The following is a 17,018-nucleotide window of genomic DNA, read 5'->3' as shown; positions in this document are numbered from 1 at the left end:
CTTACAGCTGCCAAATTTCAGAGGGCACGCATGCCCATCCATTGGAAAATCCACTAGTCTCATAGGACATTCAGCACTGATGGTGAGCCTGTGCATAATTAAAAGGAAAAAAAATAATCTAGTTTCCTTTTGTAGAGAGAGATACAGTTCATGAACATAGACATTGAACACTGCAATGAAAAAAACAATACCTCATTGTATATAGAATGGTTCCATTCTTCATTATTCTGAAGAGTTTATTTGGAGCTGTCATGTTGTGAGAAACCGATTTTTTGCCATTTCTGAAGAAAGTGTCAGGTGTCCACACTTTAGTAACCATGAGATTGTTAAGTCTTAATATTTCAATGGGTCCTTCATACCTAAGTCTTTTGTCAACCCATGTCTGACGAAAAAAGACGTCCATTGTATATTCCTGGACAGAAACAAAAGGCATTTAATAAAATAAACATCAACATAAACATTTAGGATTCGCAACATAAACATTTAGGATTCACAATGTAGTCTACAGAAAAATAAAACGAAAAAAACACCTTAGTGCATACAAATGTACATGTTCTAATGAGCAATAAATCTAAAGTATGCATAACGCAAATAAGGCACTTTTTGAACGGCGTGGTAGAACTCCTTTCATCCCCAGTGTGCATATATTGCTTAACAGCATAGGCCTGTTATATTTTAAAAGTCACAGAAACCACCAAGTATTGAGAAACATATAAGCTGTCAGCTTTCGCCTTCGTTTAAAAGGCTTTGGTGATAATGAAAAGCACAGTGACCAGGAAACAGCCCAGCAGACTGAGTTAAAGTTATATAGCGAAGCTCGCCAAGAAGGTTATTGCCACCATTATCACCTGTGAGTACGGATTACAAAAGTGGGTTCTTAAGGCTTGGAAAGAAAACATTTACTGGAGAAAATGTGGATTGTAGGGAGTGGAAAAAAAAGACTTCCTTTTTCAGTGTCTACCAAAAAGGTGTAATTGAAACTGAAAACGGACTATAAGAAAGCATTGATTGTTGTCTTAATAGAGCTCGTATGCACATTGAAAAAAGGAAAGGATTTCTTGGGATGGAACTTGTTCAAATGTTAATTGCAGCAGAAGTGCAAAAGCTGCGGCACAGTGCTACGTGTTCATCGTGGGACTTGGAGGGTGTTCTGATATGTTACGATATTAGTGTCTGTATGCACACCACTACCATTGCATGCTGTCTAGGCACTGTAGCTGATCTGCAGGCTGATCTGCAGGAACATGGGTTTGGTTAGTTAGGAGGAGCGGTAAAAAGCAAGTTTGCAGTGCGTTGTGTTGATCCTGTCGATCAGAAGTACTCTGTGGTCTGTGTGTGTGACATTTATGTAGGTGTTATGTGTTAAGAGTCTTTGTGTGCAGAGAGGAAACATAGTCCTTGGAGTGTTGGTCAGGGCTGGATGTGTCAGTTCGTGTTAGAGGTGTAGAGTTGTGCTGTTCAGAGACTGGGGAAAGGCTTTTTTAAATACTGTCTGGGAGTGGAAAGTGTTAGTTCGCGCTTGGTGAGGGAAGTGGAGAACATTGAGAATTAGTCGATAGGGCAATGACTGGTCCCGCAGGTTTGTAAATCAATTGCAAGCTCATGAACCCAGTGTTGTTTTGTTGCAGTGAAAGGTATTGGCTTCTTTGCGGTAGCAGTGGACTGAAAACCTGTGTTACATATTTGATGTTAACAAAAAAGGTGGGGTACTCTTACAGTTATAGTGGTGCCCAGTCGTGTTTTTTTATTAAATTGTTTATTTATTCGAACATCTTTGTTCAACACTGGCCTTACCCAGGTGGTCTTGGAGCGCCTTACAGGTTTCAAAGGTTGAAAAGGTGGGAGGTGAAACAGAGGTTACAAAAGGTTTTCAGAGTAGGCTAGTAAGATTACAATTGAGAAGTTGTAGCAGGGAGTATGTAGAGGCAGAGTCATGTGCAGGGAAACCGGTTTGTTTTGAGACGCTTTCTGAAAGTGGTGATGGAGGGTGCAGTGGGTATGTGAAGAGGTGGTGCTATATTCTAGTCATTGATATTATTCTCAAAGTGCCATGAGTTGGTTTGAGACCGGGTGGTGAATCGGGGGTACCATTAGACTTGGCTGCATGAGCGCATTGGTTGGTTGAAAGGTGCCGTCTCAGATTCTTTTTGATGGGATGTGCCATGAGTATAGAGGAAGAGGAAAGCGATGTAGGAGTATGGGTTGTGATTAGTCAGATGAAAACCTGCACCCCTGCAGAATAGGTGATAGAAAATGCTAGTGAATTAGTCACCAGTGGACGGCAAATGACCCTTGCTTGCTTGGCCAAATGCCTCAAAGTGTTAGTAGAGCTGGTGTCCTTTGTATAGTCAATGTGCAATTGCGGGGCATGCTCAGAATCTCATCTATAAAATGGCTCACAATTTCTGCTTACATTCCATGTGTGCCAAAGAAGTTGGGATGAGAGAGGGGCGTATTCATGGTACGGGCCGAGACAATCTTCTGCACAAGGCATGGATATTGTCTATGCACCACCTATTCTCTTGAAACTTTCTGTATGGCTTCCTTATTGAGCTTAGTTAAGGTAATCGCCAGCAGCAAAACCAGTTTCCAAGACATTACATTTGATGTCAGCATTGAAGAAACACAAGTGGTGGCGTACAAACGCCTATAACAAGAGGGCAAGAGTCAGCTGGAACAGAAGACAGAAGGTGCCTCATTAACTGTTATTATAGGGGTGGCCCAAAAAAGAGTGCTTGGCTGTTATGTTGCTTAGAAAATAATGCAAGAGATGTGCAAAGAAGGACACCTAATTATTTCTTGGACATTTTTTGAAACTTTATTGCAAAATGCTAAAAGCTCAAAGTGCAGGTGAGACCTCTGTAGCACATGGTGCGTGGTGGAGAATCTGACTATGGCCACCTTGACATTAGTTTAAGACTAAACTCAGTGACAATGATTGTGTTGGTGGATGGTGAAGTCAACATGGACACTGGGTGCAGCAATATGACTTTGGGCCTGGGTGTGAGATTATTAAGATCCAAGCACTAGCCCCATTATATAACATACAGATGGCAGAAGCCCATCACTGTGTAAACATAGATAATCCAGAACTTTCAGGAAAGCAACTTTCCCATAACGCTCGTGTGCAGACACCATTCTAAGGCCAACGTCTCCGAGAGACAGTCAGAAAGTCCCTATGCCAGCAAAAACAAAAAAATAGGAAGTTAGGGACTCCTATATGATGGACATGGTTCTTGAAACTGCAATCAAGCAGACACAACAGACCCACCCACACCATGAAAAATATGACTTATACATTCCCTATACCACACAAGCACACCTGAGTTCCCATAACCATGAGAGAGGCTGGAAGACAGGGCCAAGGTTTGTCAGTCAAAAGTAGGGCACCTATGGGCAAGGAAAACCAATCCCAAGTTTCACAGCAGGGTGGAAAGCGATTCCCAGAGGTGGTGCCCTTCAGCCAATCTCCATCCCATCTACCGTACCGGAGTCCCCTTACACCAGAGGGAGACTATATAATCCCAATATAATTCCAAGAGCTCAATCAATAGTTGGTGGAGTCAAGAGGAAGAGTTCATTTTGAACTGGTTGGGGAGGTGAAGAGAAGAAGACAGAAAAAAAGCCGAAGGAGGAGCTACAGAATTAATTTATTTGTATTTATTTATTTATTACATTTGTAGAGCGAATGAAATCCCCGATGGCATCAAGACGCTGTGAGCTTAGAGTAATGGTTACAGATATGTACAAGTCAGGTATGTACAGGGGTTCCAAGTCAGATCAGTTCAGATAAACAGAATTTTTGTGTGTCTTTTTCTGAACATAGTCGGAGACTTCTCTATTCTGAGGTGGGGTCGGAGGGTATTCCAGAGTGTGGTGGCTTATGCGGAGAAGTTGGATCCTCCTGCTCTGGTTCTTGTGAACTCAGGTGGGTGCAGGAGGTTGGCATACACAGTTCTGGTGGGTCTTGAAAAATTTAGTTTGGTGATACGCTCTGAGAGGTATTGGGAGCAGTGTTATTGATGCAGCAGTGGGTCAAGGTAAGAATTTTGAAGAAGATACGGTCCTTCACTGGCAGCCAATGTGCGTCCCTCCTGGCTTGAGAGATGTGGTCTGATTTTTTAGGCCCAGGGCAGCATAGAGGGCATTGTCTGAACAGTTTGTAGTTTATGCACCTTACCTTTGGTGGTGCCAGCAAGGAGAGAGTTGCAGAAATCCAACTTGGAGCAGAAGGTGGCTTGGGCGATGTTGATGCAATTGTCGGTGTAGAGGTCTAGGCGCAGCCGTTGATGAGTTTGGGGGTATATGCTGATGAGGAGGCGATGGAGTTCACATGTTTGGTTTGTAGAGTTCAAGTGGACGCCCAAGGATTTGACTACTGAGGAGACCGGAACAATGCTGTTGTCAATGGTGAAGTGGAAGTATTCAGGTTCTAGGTTGGCTAAGTGGGCTGGGTTGCTGACAAGAAGGAGTTCTGTGTTATCATCATTCAGACAAACCTGATGGGTCGCCAACAGGATTGGACAGATTCATAGATGCAGTTAATTTTGGCACTGTCCTGGTGATGGATGCCGGAAAGGGGAATGAGGATCTGGGTGTCATCAGCGTAGTTGGTATATTGGATTTGGGGGGCTTGGTAAAGACATTGTAGAGGGTGGAGGAGATGCATGAGCCTTGGGGGACCCCACAGGTGATGGTGGTGGAGGTGGAGGAGTGGTTGCCGGCAAAGACATGTGAGGTGCGGTCGGGCAAAAAAAGATGAGCTCCACTGACAGGCTTCGGGGGAGAATAGGGCGGCTGTGGAGATGTGGTTGCAGGGTATGGTATGGTCAACCAAGTCAAAGGCCACAGATAGGTCTAGTAGCAATAACAATAATTTGGAGTTTGAAAAAGAGCTAGAAAGAGGGGGCTGGAACACAGTCCATAGTGCCTGAGAGGGGCAGAAGACAAAAGGAGAGACACAGAAAACTGGGGTAAGTATGAGACAGGTGGCTTCAGGCATGGCTGGCGGGCTCAGACAAGACAAACCCTGAAGGTGAGGAATCAGTCACCTGAAAGTGTGAGACCCAGGGGCTTTGGAGAAAAAAGTCAAGGAGGTTGGGTGGAGTTGACCACGAGGCCCAGAAGCAGAAGGGTTCAGAGGAGTTGAGGGAAGAAGGTGTTCAAAGAGGTTAAGAAGATTTGGAACTGAATTGTGAAATCTTACTTGTTATGGGAGACAGACTAAGGGGGAGGTGTTGCCCAAAGAAGTGAAGATAGGCAACTGGAATAGTTATAAGATAGGCTTAAAAAGGAGTGAAGAAGATGTCTAGAGGGGCAAAGTTGGTTGGAAGCAGAATATACAAATGGTTTTAGGAAACAGTGATGAGAGATGGATAAGAAAAGAATAGGAGAAAGAGGAAAGTGAATCAGAGCGAGTAGAGGAATTGTTGAAAGAGGCTGAGGCGTGGAGAAACCTTAGGAAGGTAAAGGAAGAGGTGATATAACGAAGTGAACAGGACATTTTGGGCAACATCAAGGAACATGCAGTAGAACGTACTGAAGAGAACAGGTGGAAGCCTGTTTAATGACTAGGGGAGGAGGAGGTAGAGAGAAGTGGGAAACTGGATATTGTTAAAGAAGAAGGGGCAGAGTCTGAGACACAAAAAGGTACAAATTGAAAGACAGCATTGTGCAAAACATTGTGGGAGTGAGATGGGAGGTGAGAAACCAGAGAGAAGGGCAACATTGGGGCAGGTGGTTGGAGGAGCAGAACCTAGATAAAGGGAGGCAGTTCAGAACATAGTGAGAACCCTACCCTAGATGCCATCCTCTGGCTCCAATCCATCATGGAAGGTCCACCACTGAAAGTCTCCATCCCAGAATTCACCCACAGGCTCTGAGTATAAAGCTAACACATGGGACTGAGGAACAAAGAGAAAAGGCTGCGAGAAACCTAGGAAAGATTAGAAACTGGGTCTGAGAACTAAGGAGAAGAGATGTTGAGAACTTTGGGAAATAGGGTAAGGGAAACACTTAAACCCCAGAAATGCAAGCTTACTAATTATGTTCTGGCTTTGCCACATGACACCTGGCTTCAGATGTTCTGAGAACTGGAAGAACGTTTTGTTTGAACATTTAACTTCCCGAGGAGATGATCACTTTTGCCCAGTAATCCCTGAGCACTACCACATCATGACACTAACTATCCGGACACCTTTTAGTTTGGGTCATATGCTTCTTGTTGATGTTGGCCATCACTTGTACATTTTGCATATAAAAATAGCCTTATTTAAGTATGTCTCCTTGTATGTCAATTTTGTAAGTTGATGTCCACTATGTGACACCTGCGTATTGGACCAAGTGAAGAGGAACAAAATGAGGTGAATGTACTTTACGTTCAAAGTATATTATGTGTACATGTTATTCTGTAATATCACTATGTCAATTGTGTTCCAGTGATTCACAGCCCATCAACAGGAACTAGGCAATGATGGAGACATTACAAGCGTTGTTTACCCAGAAATAGTCCTTCTGCTACGTGTATATGTCCAGAATCACATGCCACGCACACTTAGCCATTCAGTCTCAGACCCAATTAAAAAAGATACCAGCCTCCTTGAAATAAATGGAACACAAGCTGGACCAGTAAATACAGCCTGCATGTTCTTCATTGACATTGGTTTTCACAAAGGTTAGTTGAACTTCTACCGAGCCTTGTTCACTGCTCCAACTGAACAAGCATGTCAGTGTTTGGACTTCCTGCAAGATTCTGTAGGACTTGTTTGCAGTAAAGAAGCGTGACCAGACTTCTCCCATGGATACGGGAAGACTGGGTCTTTCCTGGCGGGCCATTCAGAGTCACTGAATTAACAAGAGATATATTTTGTGCTCTAGCAGGTTCAGAGGCCTATTAAAAAAAATGTATTGACAGTGCCTTTCTTTTTTTTCTCTATTTGCGACCTAGTGTCTGTTTCCATGTCTGACAGGCCCCCCTCAATCATATTTCCTTTTAACCTTACTTTCCCTCAGAGTAAAACTCCCCGTTAAGTTTTCTCTATACTTGCCCCCAGGGATGTAATTTCGGGGAGGCACCTGCAACCCCTGAGATCTCCCTTGCTACCCCTGTGGTCAGCCTTGGTACCTGCCACAATTTTTTATTTTTCATTTATTTAAATTGAAGCTCCTTGGTTGTGGCCAGTGCCATGTGGCTCTTTATTGTTCAGGCCTCTTACAAATAAAAGGAGGTGCCACAAGTGTAACACTTTGAGCAGTGACCAAAAATAAGAAAGAAAAGGAATAACAAATGATTTGTCTTTCTGGAATTCTATACAATAATTGCTCGACTTATTAAAGGTTCATTTCAGGCACACTTCAGAGGGAGAATCGCTGATTGTGTCTGTTCGTAAACACCTCAAATTCACAATGCAGACTAAAACGTCCAAAAAGCATTTAGAGTAGAATAAGCATCCATTTCAGACTATGGCCCTCATTACAACCGTGGCGTTAAGGGGTTAACGGCGCTGTAAAAGGTGGCGGCGCCGTTAACCCCTTAACGCCTGATTACGAGGTCCCTTTGCGGTTTGGCGATTTTAACGCCTGCTTTTTGCAGGCGTTAAAATCCAACCCGCAAAGGGACCTTGGTGCTAAGTACGGTGCCGCAATTTGCGGCACCGTACTTAGCGCCTTCCTCATTTCCATTGAGCCCTATGGGGCAAAAATGGGAATGGGGAAGGGCCATGGCGGCATGGGGAATTACCGCCCCACCAACCTCGGAATGGGGCGGTAATTCCCCATTCCGCCATGGCGGAGTCTGTAAGTTACCGGCATGGACCATGGTGCTATTAGCACCATGGTCCAACGCCAGGGTCGTAATGAGGGCCAATGTATTTTGCTTTTCGCAAGTTGCAGTTATACCATGTTTTTTTCTGCAGTTGTCTATGTTACGATCATCACAAGACATTCCTTCTCGGTGTCCTCGTTCACTTGACAAAATCCTTGTGCCTAAAAGCTTGTGTACAGGGTAGAAATGTTTCACCATAGCAAATCAAGTGGCCCTTGATTTCATTCTGTCACCATTAATGCTTCCTTGTAATGTATCCATCTTTCCTTTCTCCATGGCATACTAACTGTTCAGGATGTTTGTTTGCATGTCTGAGGTAATGAGTGCCCAGATTATGGGATGCCGTGTGAGTGCGCTGATTTCTCTGCCCTACTAAATTCTTTAATACACAGTTTTTAACCCTCGAATAGGTATCTATTTTGCTAACCTCAGAAGCCGGAAAAGTAGATCCACGCAGGCTTGGCATGTGGCCAACTTTGCACCAGACCTGCAGATGAAGTGGCCTGCTGTTAAATCTCAGTTGCCAATTTAATGGTATCCACTACAGAGTGTAATTTGCTTTCTGACTTTGAGAACATTCAGACATATAAGTTCTCATTTGACTATAGCTGGTAAGATAGCTATATCCGGTAAGATAGCTATGTTGGTTGAGTGCTCGCTGCTGCGATGTGTGTGTGAGTTGCAGGATGCAGGCTTGAATCCCTGCAAGGCCAACTCAGCCTTTCATCCTTCTGAGGTTGAAAAATGAGTACCAAGACAGGTTGGGTGATATTGTATGTATATTTGTTCCATATGAAGCACTTAAAAGTAAGTGCAATATAATTACACATCATTATCATTTGGCCTTGGACGTCTGTTGCATTCACAGTAATTTGGTAATATGGGCCTATACACACTGATATTAACGATACATATGGTGATCCATTATTGTATGAAATGTATATTACATTACAGTGATAGTTTAAGCATATTTTGCGTAGTGTAGTTAGGGACAATAAATGCTATGTGATGCCACTTCCTGTTTTGTCAAAGGGTGAAAGGTCATGTTCCATCGCTTCTCGTGATGTTACTCAAATGAGATCACTTCCTGTGATGTCATCAGTGGTCAAGGGGCGTGTAATGCCACTTCCACTACCGCTGACATTTTGGTGAAATGACGTTCCTGCTTACCACTACTCCTTTCCCCCTTTGTGTGACCAAAAAAATGTAAAAAGGAAAACAAATGTCCTTGTGTATCCCTAATCCCATGTGGCTGTGGATTTGTTTTACCAGAAGGTGTGTGAACTTTTACTGTTTTCCTTACCCCCAAAAAAGAAAAAAAATGACCCCTTTGTATATTACTGCTTGTGTATGAAGTCTAAAAGACATTGGGCCTCATTACGACCCAGGCCGTAAGTTACCGCCTGGGTCGTACCTTTACCACCATGGCATAAACTACGTTTACGCCATGGTGGTTGGCGGACTTACCGCCCCATCCCGAGGTCGGCGGGGCGGTAAGTCCCCAATCCCCATTTACCCTTCCCCATTCCCATTTTTGCCCCATAGGGCATAATGGGAGTGGGGAAGGCGTTAACTACGCCACCGTAAATTACGGTGGCGTAATTAACAACATGGTCCCTTAGCGCCATGGATTTTAACACCTGCTAAAAGCAGGTGTTAAATCCGCCATGGCGCTAAGGGACCTCGGAATCAGGCGGTAAGGGTCGGCGCTGTTTACGCCGCCGTAAACCCCTTACCGCCTGGGTCCTAATGAGGCCCATTGGCCCTCATTACGACCCTGGCGGAGGACCATGGTGCAATTTGCACCATGGTCCATGGCGCAGAGCTGCCAACTCCGCCATGGGGGTTGGCGGACTTACCGCCCCATTCCGACCTTGGCGGGGCGGTTAGTCCCCAATCCCCATTTACCCTTCCCCATTCCCATTTTTGCCCCATAGGGTATAATGGGAGTGGGGAAGGCGTTAATTACGCCACCGTAGATTACGGTGGCGTAATTAACAAGAGGTCCCGTAGCGCCATGGATTTTTCCGCCCGGAAAATCCGGGCGTAAAAATCACCATGGCGCTACGGAAAGTCGGAATCTGGCGGAGAGGTACGCCATGCATTACGCTGGCGTAAACCCCTCTCCGCCAGGGTCGTAATGAGGGCCATTGCCATATGTACCAGAGAACCCTTCCTTTAGCCAACTTCCAAGAAGTCTGTGTGAACCAATTTGTCTGTTCTAGCCAGTCACTTGTTGCTATTGTTTAGTGTGTTAGCACTTTTTAAGAAAAGGGAAATTAAATGATGGGGCAGGGCAGGGATTAGGAATAGGAAGGGGATGCTGACTTCTCAGTGGATGAGGACAATGATTGCCAGGTGGAGATATTGGAAGAGAATGGTGTACCCCTTGCGATTTTGGGTAGCTGCGCAGCTTCCAGATCCCCACAGACAGAGCATGTGTAAACTGCAGTGGGAGAGTCATTTGGGGTGGCTCAAGAAGAGGAGAGGAGGCAGGGCTGATGAAGACACACAACAAAGTAGGATTTGGCACGGCCACATGTGGAGATGGAGAAGACAGAATGGGGAAGGCTGCTGTAGGATTCCTTATGCTAGAGATCTGGGATTTGAGTGAGGAGGATGAATGGTATGCACTACTTGACTTACAACAGGGGGGCATTGTATTTGCACATCCACTAGAGTTGCATTGGGCAATGCCATAACTAACTTAGGAGTTGAAGAGGATATGATGTTAATTCAGAGAGAGAGAGACTGCAGCAAATGTGCTAGACTGCCAGGGCACAGACAAGGGGATAATGCAGTTGACAGCTCAGTGGGAGAAGATACATCTTGAAGAGAAAGGACAGCAGATGTCTAAAGAGAATAACAAAAATGGAGGCACCTGCAACTCTGCTTGCTCTTCAAGTAGGTGCAAGTCACATACAGGGTTTCCTTGTTAAGTATCTGCAGGACAGTGTATATCCCAGGCCAGGAAAGAAGCAACATCGTCATGAGACAGGGAGCAAGGAAGGAATTCTGATACACAACCTATTCATACCTCGTTGATGCATGGTATACCAATGAAGGGTTGTTCTTTGGGAAACAGAGGAAGGCATAAGTACAGGAAATTGGAAAATGGCCTGACTGGTCTTTCCCGCAGAACAAACATATGAAACCATATGAAACCAGTCCTTGGACATTAAAAGCAACTCGCACAGTAACGGAAATATTAAACTCCATGTATTACCATCTTGCAAGAGAGCGCATGGTGAAACCAAGCAATAAGCATGGACCTAAGTGATTAAGTTCTTTTGAAAAACAACGGTACAATCATTTGGAGTGGGAACGTTTACTTGCTTGTGTAGGACTTCAAACGAGACTTCACCCTATACACACATATTTCTGGTTACAGCATACAGCCTGCAGTTACAGTCTTCTGAGATGCATGTTGTGGTGGTTGGCTTCACGGCTTGATTACAAATAAGTGAAATGCATGAGAGGCATATCCAATCCTATTAAGCCAGTAGATATGGGTTTAAAGGTGCGTAAATACTATAACTTAAAAAAAAAGATTCTAAAATGTTTCATAATTTGTAAAAAGGTGCTTAACTTGAGGATAAGGCGTTAGGTTTTATATTCAATGCATTTTTCTTACATTATAGATCTACCTTTGCTTATCTCCCACCCTAGAAAATATGACTATGCCCCGAGGAAGACTGGTCCAAAAATGACAATCAATGTAGACGAAACTTATGTTGACGTCTTGATAAATTATGCCCATGATCAACGGTTGTCTTGAAATAGGGTAATTTTGTGTAAACTCTGGTACTTTTTATATGCAGACACACATAACTTAAAACAGTGTTGGGTTTACACTCAAGCTTTCATACTTTTTCAATTTCTGCCATTGCATATGTATATGTGATTGTTTGTTTTGCATGTGTGTGTAATTGCTTAGCTTGAAATCACTGTTGTTAGGTAAACTGGGATTAGTTAGGAGATTCACACTTAGATCATGCAATCATGCATCCAAACAGCAGTGCACCGAAGTGTGCTGTTTGGCTGTTCGGGTGTGTGGGGTGCGGGGGGGGCGCTGAGTCTATTTTGCTTAACCGGGCTGAATTGCAACGTTTATTGATGTGAAGACAATTTTTCCACTTGTATGGTAAGCTTTCAGTGCATTGAGCATAGCGTCACGCCTGGTGTCACTCACAGTGCTACGGGTGTGCGCAACACGGACCGGCTGGCACTAGGGGGGCTATTGTTACTTAATCTAAGAGCTGGATTATGAGCAGCTGTGTTTCCTGTGTTGCAGTGAGCGTGTACATGTTGCGTTCAAGCAGCACTAGTTTACACATTCTGGATTGTTGCAGTGCTGGTCTTTTCAATACGGCACTTATGTGTAGTTTATATAGCAGGTCATGGGGTTGGAGCTTAGTGGAACTGAGGATCTCTGCCCTAGCTTGCGTAGATTATTTTTTTTTTGTAAACATGGTTTTATTGTTTTACACGTGATTAACATCAACACCCTTACTCTCCCCAACTTCCCCCGCTCCCTACCCCCCCGCCCCCCGGAAGAGTTTGGGTCCTCGTTGGTTTGCTCTTCGGGTATCTTTATGTGCTGTAAATGTCTGATATTTTGACGTTGTGTGGGCACTAGTTCCATATAGTTTGATTTCAAGTATTCCAGCATTGATCCCCATTCCTTCATGAAAGAGTTGTTTTGGCCCTGAAGATGATTCGTGATTTTTTCCATGGTCATCTGGGACCACACCTTTTGCAGCCAGGTGAATACCAGTGGCGGGTTTCGTTTCTTCCAGCTTTGAGCTATCGTTGCCCATGCCGTGATGACTAGGCCCATAAATCTCCTCCATTGTGCTATGTGGAGTCTTTTGGCCTGTGGGTCTTTAAATCCGCACAACCACACCCTCACTCCCATTTGGTCCACCTCTGGGAATATTCTTGACATTTCCCTTTGCACTTCTTTCCAGAAGCCCTTCACTCCTTGACAGTCCCACCAGATATGCCTACACGTTCCTGCGTCCGGACACCCCCTCCAACAGCGATCCGACGTATCCGGATACATCGATTTGAGCCTCTCTGGGGTGTAGTGCCATTGTGTGATTATTTTCAGCCACATTTCTCTGGTTTGAACGGCCATAGTGAGTTTGAGGATGCCTGCCCACAGTTCCTCCCATTGCTGCCTGGAAATTTCGTCCCCCAGTGTGGCCTCCCATCTCCTCATGTATGTCCATTTGATTTCTTCTTCTTGTGTGTTCATGAAATTATATAATGTCGACACCAATCTTTTTTCACCCGGGTTGGTTATTATATACGTCTCAAATGGTGTGAGGTCTCTTGTGGCCACCTGGAAGACCTCTGGTGTATTCAGCCAATGTTTTATCTGCTCATATTTGTATCTATCTTCTTCCGTTAGTTTCCACATATTTTTACATTCCGCAAAAGTTCGAATTTCTTTGTCTTGGACCATTTCCCCGATTTTCCTGCATCCTGCTGCTTCCCATTTCCCAAAGCCACCGGATTCCAGACCTTATGGGAACTGGGGGTTCCTGCAAATAGGCGAGAAGGGGGCCATTGGGGTAGTCATGATTCCCTTTCTGGTTTGGTCATCCCAGGCTTTGAGGGTGGTTCTCATGACTTCACTTACTCGAAGATTCTGGTGTCTGTGTTGTTTATGTTTCCACAGTAGGTCCTCCAGGGGGGTCCTGGTGACCGCCCTGTCTTGTGTTACCCAGATCGTCTGTTGGTCCTCCCCCAACCATTCCTTCAGGACCCAGAGTTGGGCTGCCTGATAATATTTCCTGAAGTGTGGTAGAGAGATTCCGCCTGCCTTTATTGGTGCCGTAAGAATGGCTCTGGCGACCCTCAGGAGTTTCCTGTTTCACACGAATTGCGATATGGCTTTGGAGAGAGCTTTGAAGAAGGAGTCAGGGACTGATACAGGGAGGGCATGGAAATAGTAGAGCACCCTGGGGAGAATGTTCATTTTCACTGATTGAATCCTTCCCCACCATGAGATCCTAAGCGGGCACCATCTTTCTAGATCCTTTTTAACTCTATTCAAGAGATATGTGTAATTGCACTAATAGATCTTGTCCACCCTGTGCGTGAGTGTCACCCCTAGGTATTTGATGCCCTCCTCTACTGTTTTTAGACTTAGCAGGCCTGCCACTGTTTCTAATAACTCCTTGTTTCCCGCTGGGAGCATCAACTCTGATTTTTTCCTATTTATCTTCAGGCCCGAGATCCCCCCAAATTCCTCCAGTGTTTCTATGATTCTCGGTAGAGAATTCCCAGGGTCTTCCAGGGCTAGGAGCTTGTCGTCGGCGTATGCTATAACCTTATGTTGCCTGTATGTGGGGTTCCAAAGGGACAGAGCTCAGGCAGTCCCAGTTCTGTGAATGTACTTTTTGTTTTGGGAATTAGAACCCTGTTGTACCTTGGCACTAGAACAGGTATTTATCTATTTTTGGGAGTACTCTGATTCTTTCTTAAATCATTTTTGGCACCATTTTGGCTTTGAGAAACTTTGTCTTTAATGGTCCAATTGGTCAATTGTATGTTTTCATCTAGCAGTAGTTGTCACTTTTGTGACATGCGTCCCGGTGTACAATGTATTTCAACTATGGTCATAAGCTGCTTGCTTAGGATTTAAGTGCCAACAAGTGTTTCAACCCAAGGTTTTCTCAAGGCAAGATTTGTTTGTAAGAAGTCCCGTGTGGGTCTGGGTCTTGGAGAATATCAGAGTGGTTGGCTGGATAGGATCCGTGCCCGGCTGGGTTCGTAGTGCGCTGCTGGTCTCACGGTGATCGGCAGAATAACAATAATGCCCAAAACAAATAGTTTATATAGCATAATAGGTTGCCATGGTGTTAGGAAAGATTACATATTGTAGGTAACTTTCCTTCCATGTGGCAACCCCCAAACTTTTTGCTGTTGTTTTACACCCTGATCTAGACTTTGCCAGAGAAGCGCAGCCTTCTGCCGCACTCCTCTGGGCTTTCGCTCCATTCTTACGGGGAAATTGACATGCCCTTAAAACAGTCAGTACCGGGAAACGTTGTTTTCCGTAGTTCTTTTCTCATGTTGCAGCTTTTGCGCAACATGGCACAAGAGAGCACTGTAAGCTAAGTTACTGCACTCTTGGGTCTCTAGTCATTCTACAGGCCCTAGTAACTCTCGATGGATTTATAACGAACTGTGCAAGTATGTCACGGACGGGACTGGTGGCAGCGATCGTTTCTTTGTGTTTTGAACTCCCTTTTTCCCTGTTAACTGCGCTTCTCGCGTTTGGCCAAAATGGGTGGCCTGGCTTCCAAAATGGCCAGACCAGGAGGTTCTTTGTCCTGTCCGCTGACTGTCTTGCCCCTTCACCTTCCCCAGGTTGAGCCGACTCGGGGCCATCCTTATTTGGGCATGTACTTTCCCGCGAAACACAGATGCTTTCGCAGGCTTCTACAGGCCTGTTGTGAGCCTCCAGAATGTGGGCTGGGATGTCTGGTCCCAATACACATCCTGGGTGCCAGAGAGTCTAGTGTGTCTTGAATGCCTGGGACCACCTGGTCCGTGATAGGTCCACGTACGGTGTGAGTGTTTTGTGAGCAGATCTCCCATTGGGCCCTCTTCGTTTTGGCGCAAAGGGAACCCTGGATAAGAGGAGGCTGGAAACACCACTACCATTTAGATCTCCTGAGTTCTCACGAACAAAGGATAAAGGAGCCAAGTATCCTGCAACTAATTAGCTGAGTCGAGGAATCGCTGGTGACCCGCTGAAGGTTTGGCACCCTGCACTGCTGTCGTCCTGTGAGACCCCTCTGCCTCTGATCGAACGAGAAGGCCTGTACTGGCGCTTCGACCCTTTAGAATAGTGGGAACAACTATTCTCGGCATCTTCACCAACTCCTGTACGTAAGCCTTCGGAAGCCTCCCTGGGCCATCCAGCGGACTGAACAGCCTACACAAGAACCTTGCTCTGTCACCGCCGTCTGGCTGCTGCTGAAATCCAAGCCCTTGACACTCTCACACGCTTCGTACACTTGGCGTTCCCAGGTCTGAAGTGAGAAGTGTACATTGGGCCTGGAATACAAGCGACTGCTGAGTTGCCCCGCTGAGGTAACCATCTTTGTGTGTTCGCTGCATTTGGGACCCCCTCAACACTGACTTCTGCTGCCGCAGAATCTGCACGGCGGCGAGACGTCCCTCTGATCGCATCTGAACCTGCCAGTGAAGAAACTAACTCGGAGAAGCCTGGGTCTGCCTGCATCGGGACCGGTGAGTAGTCAATACCCAGAACCGGTCTCCCTCCTGCAGAAGACTGCGGCTTTCCCCCACTGTTGAAAAGCAGCACCCCTTTCTCCGTACTCGAGCCCCGCATCTGCCCACAAGTGGAGGCTGACCTTGAGTCGCGGAGGTCTGTTTGCCATCGTTTGTTCACCTCTCTGAACTGCCTGATTTCCCCGAAGAGACACTCCTTGGCCCGTTGGCACCCGCGTGTGCAGGTACTTTTGAGCACAAGGCTCCACTCTTCGTAGGGCTCGGACATCCTTCTAGTTAGGTGGTCTCTGATGTCGAACTGGGCCTAACGATTACTTGCACTGCCTGTTTTCCTCCCCATCTAGGTGGTCTGCATATTTCGTGCTCCTAACTCGTTAGACCCCCCGTCTTGTATATATATTGTATTGATTGTGATGTGTTGCTTTACTTGAGTTTTATCGTGATTCTTTTCTATGGTCGATGTTACAAAGGCCTTGTAATAAATCAGTCTATATTTTTAATATAACACCTGCCTGGAGTAATTTGTAAGCGTCCTTGCTTTGTGTGCTCATTGCAGGCTTTCAGTCACCTCACCCCTCTTGAGACCTAGTCTTGACCGCCACCATTGCTACCCTGATTGGTCTGGCTTGTCCAGAGGTTACCCTGTTCCAAGAAACTAGTTATTCCTACCAGGACACGTAGTGAATTGTCGTAGTATAACTTTTAAAAGGCCATAGTCCTATCTAACAGTATGGAAACAGGTACCTTGTTAACTTTAAATGCTTCTAAATCCGAAACATTGAAAAAGATATGTGCTGAAAGAGGTGTCTCCTCGCAAGGCACAAAAATGGAAATGATCCAAAGAATCATGGCGTGGCATGAAGCTCAGCTTGTCGCTATAGCTTCCGAGGACAGTGCAGAAGGAGGTGAGGCTGCTCTCACT

At 45.3% G+C, this 17,018-nt stretch overlaps 1 protein-coding gene across 3 annotated transcripts in view; it reads right to left on the bottom strand.

The window, feature by feature from the left end:
* Positions 1–17,018, bottom strand: part of GABRA4 (gamma-aminobutyric acid type A receptor subunit alpha4) — a 654,190-nt gene that overhangs the window by 362,789 nt on the left and 274,383 nt on the right. For all 3 annotated transcript variants that reach the window (XM_069631719.1, XM_069631718.1, XM_069631720.1), the window contains exons 4-5: positions 192–412; positions 6–88 (exon numbers count right to left, since the gene is read on the bottom strand). In XM_069631719.1, the coding sequence (XP_069487820.1) occupies positions 6–88; positions 192–412 (304 nt within the window). The remainder of the gene's footprint in view (positions 1–5; positions 89–191; positions 413–17,018) is intronic.

The sequence above is a fragment of the Ambystoma mexicanum genome, chromosome 6q (assembly GCF_040938575.1).
Source record: "Ambystoma mexicanum isolate Mex_15411 chromosome 6q, UKY_AmexF1_1, whole genome shotgun sequence".
In the NCBI taxonomy this organism is placed as follows: Eukaryota; Metazoa; Chordata; class Amphibia; order Caudata; family Ambystomatidae; genus Ambystoma; species Ambystoma mexicanum.
This window is presented reverse-complemented; position numbering and strand designations above follow the sequence as displayed.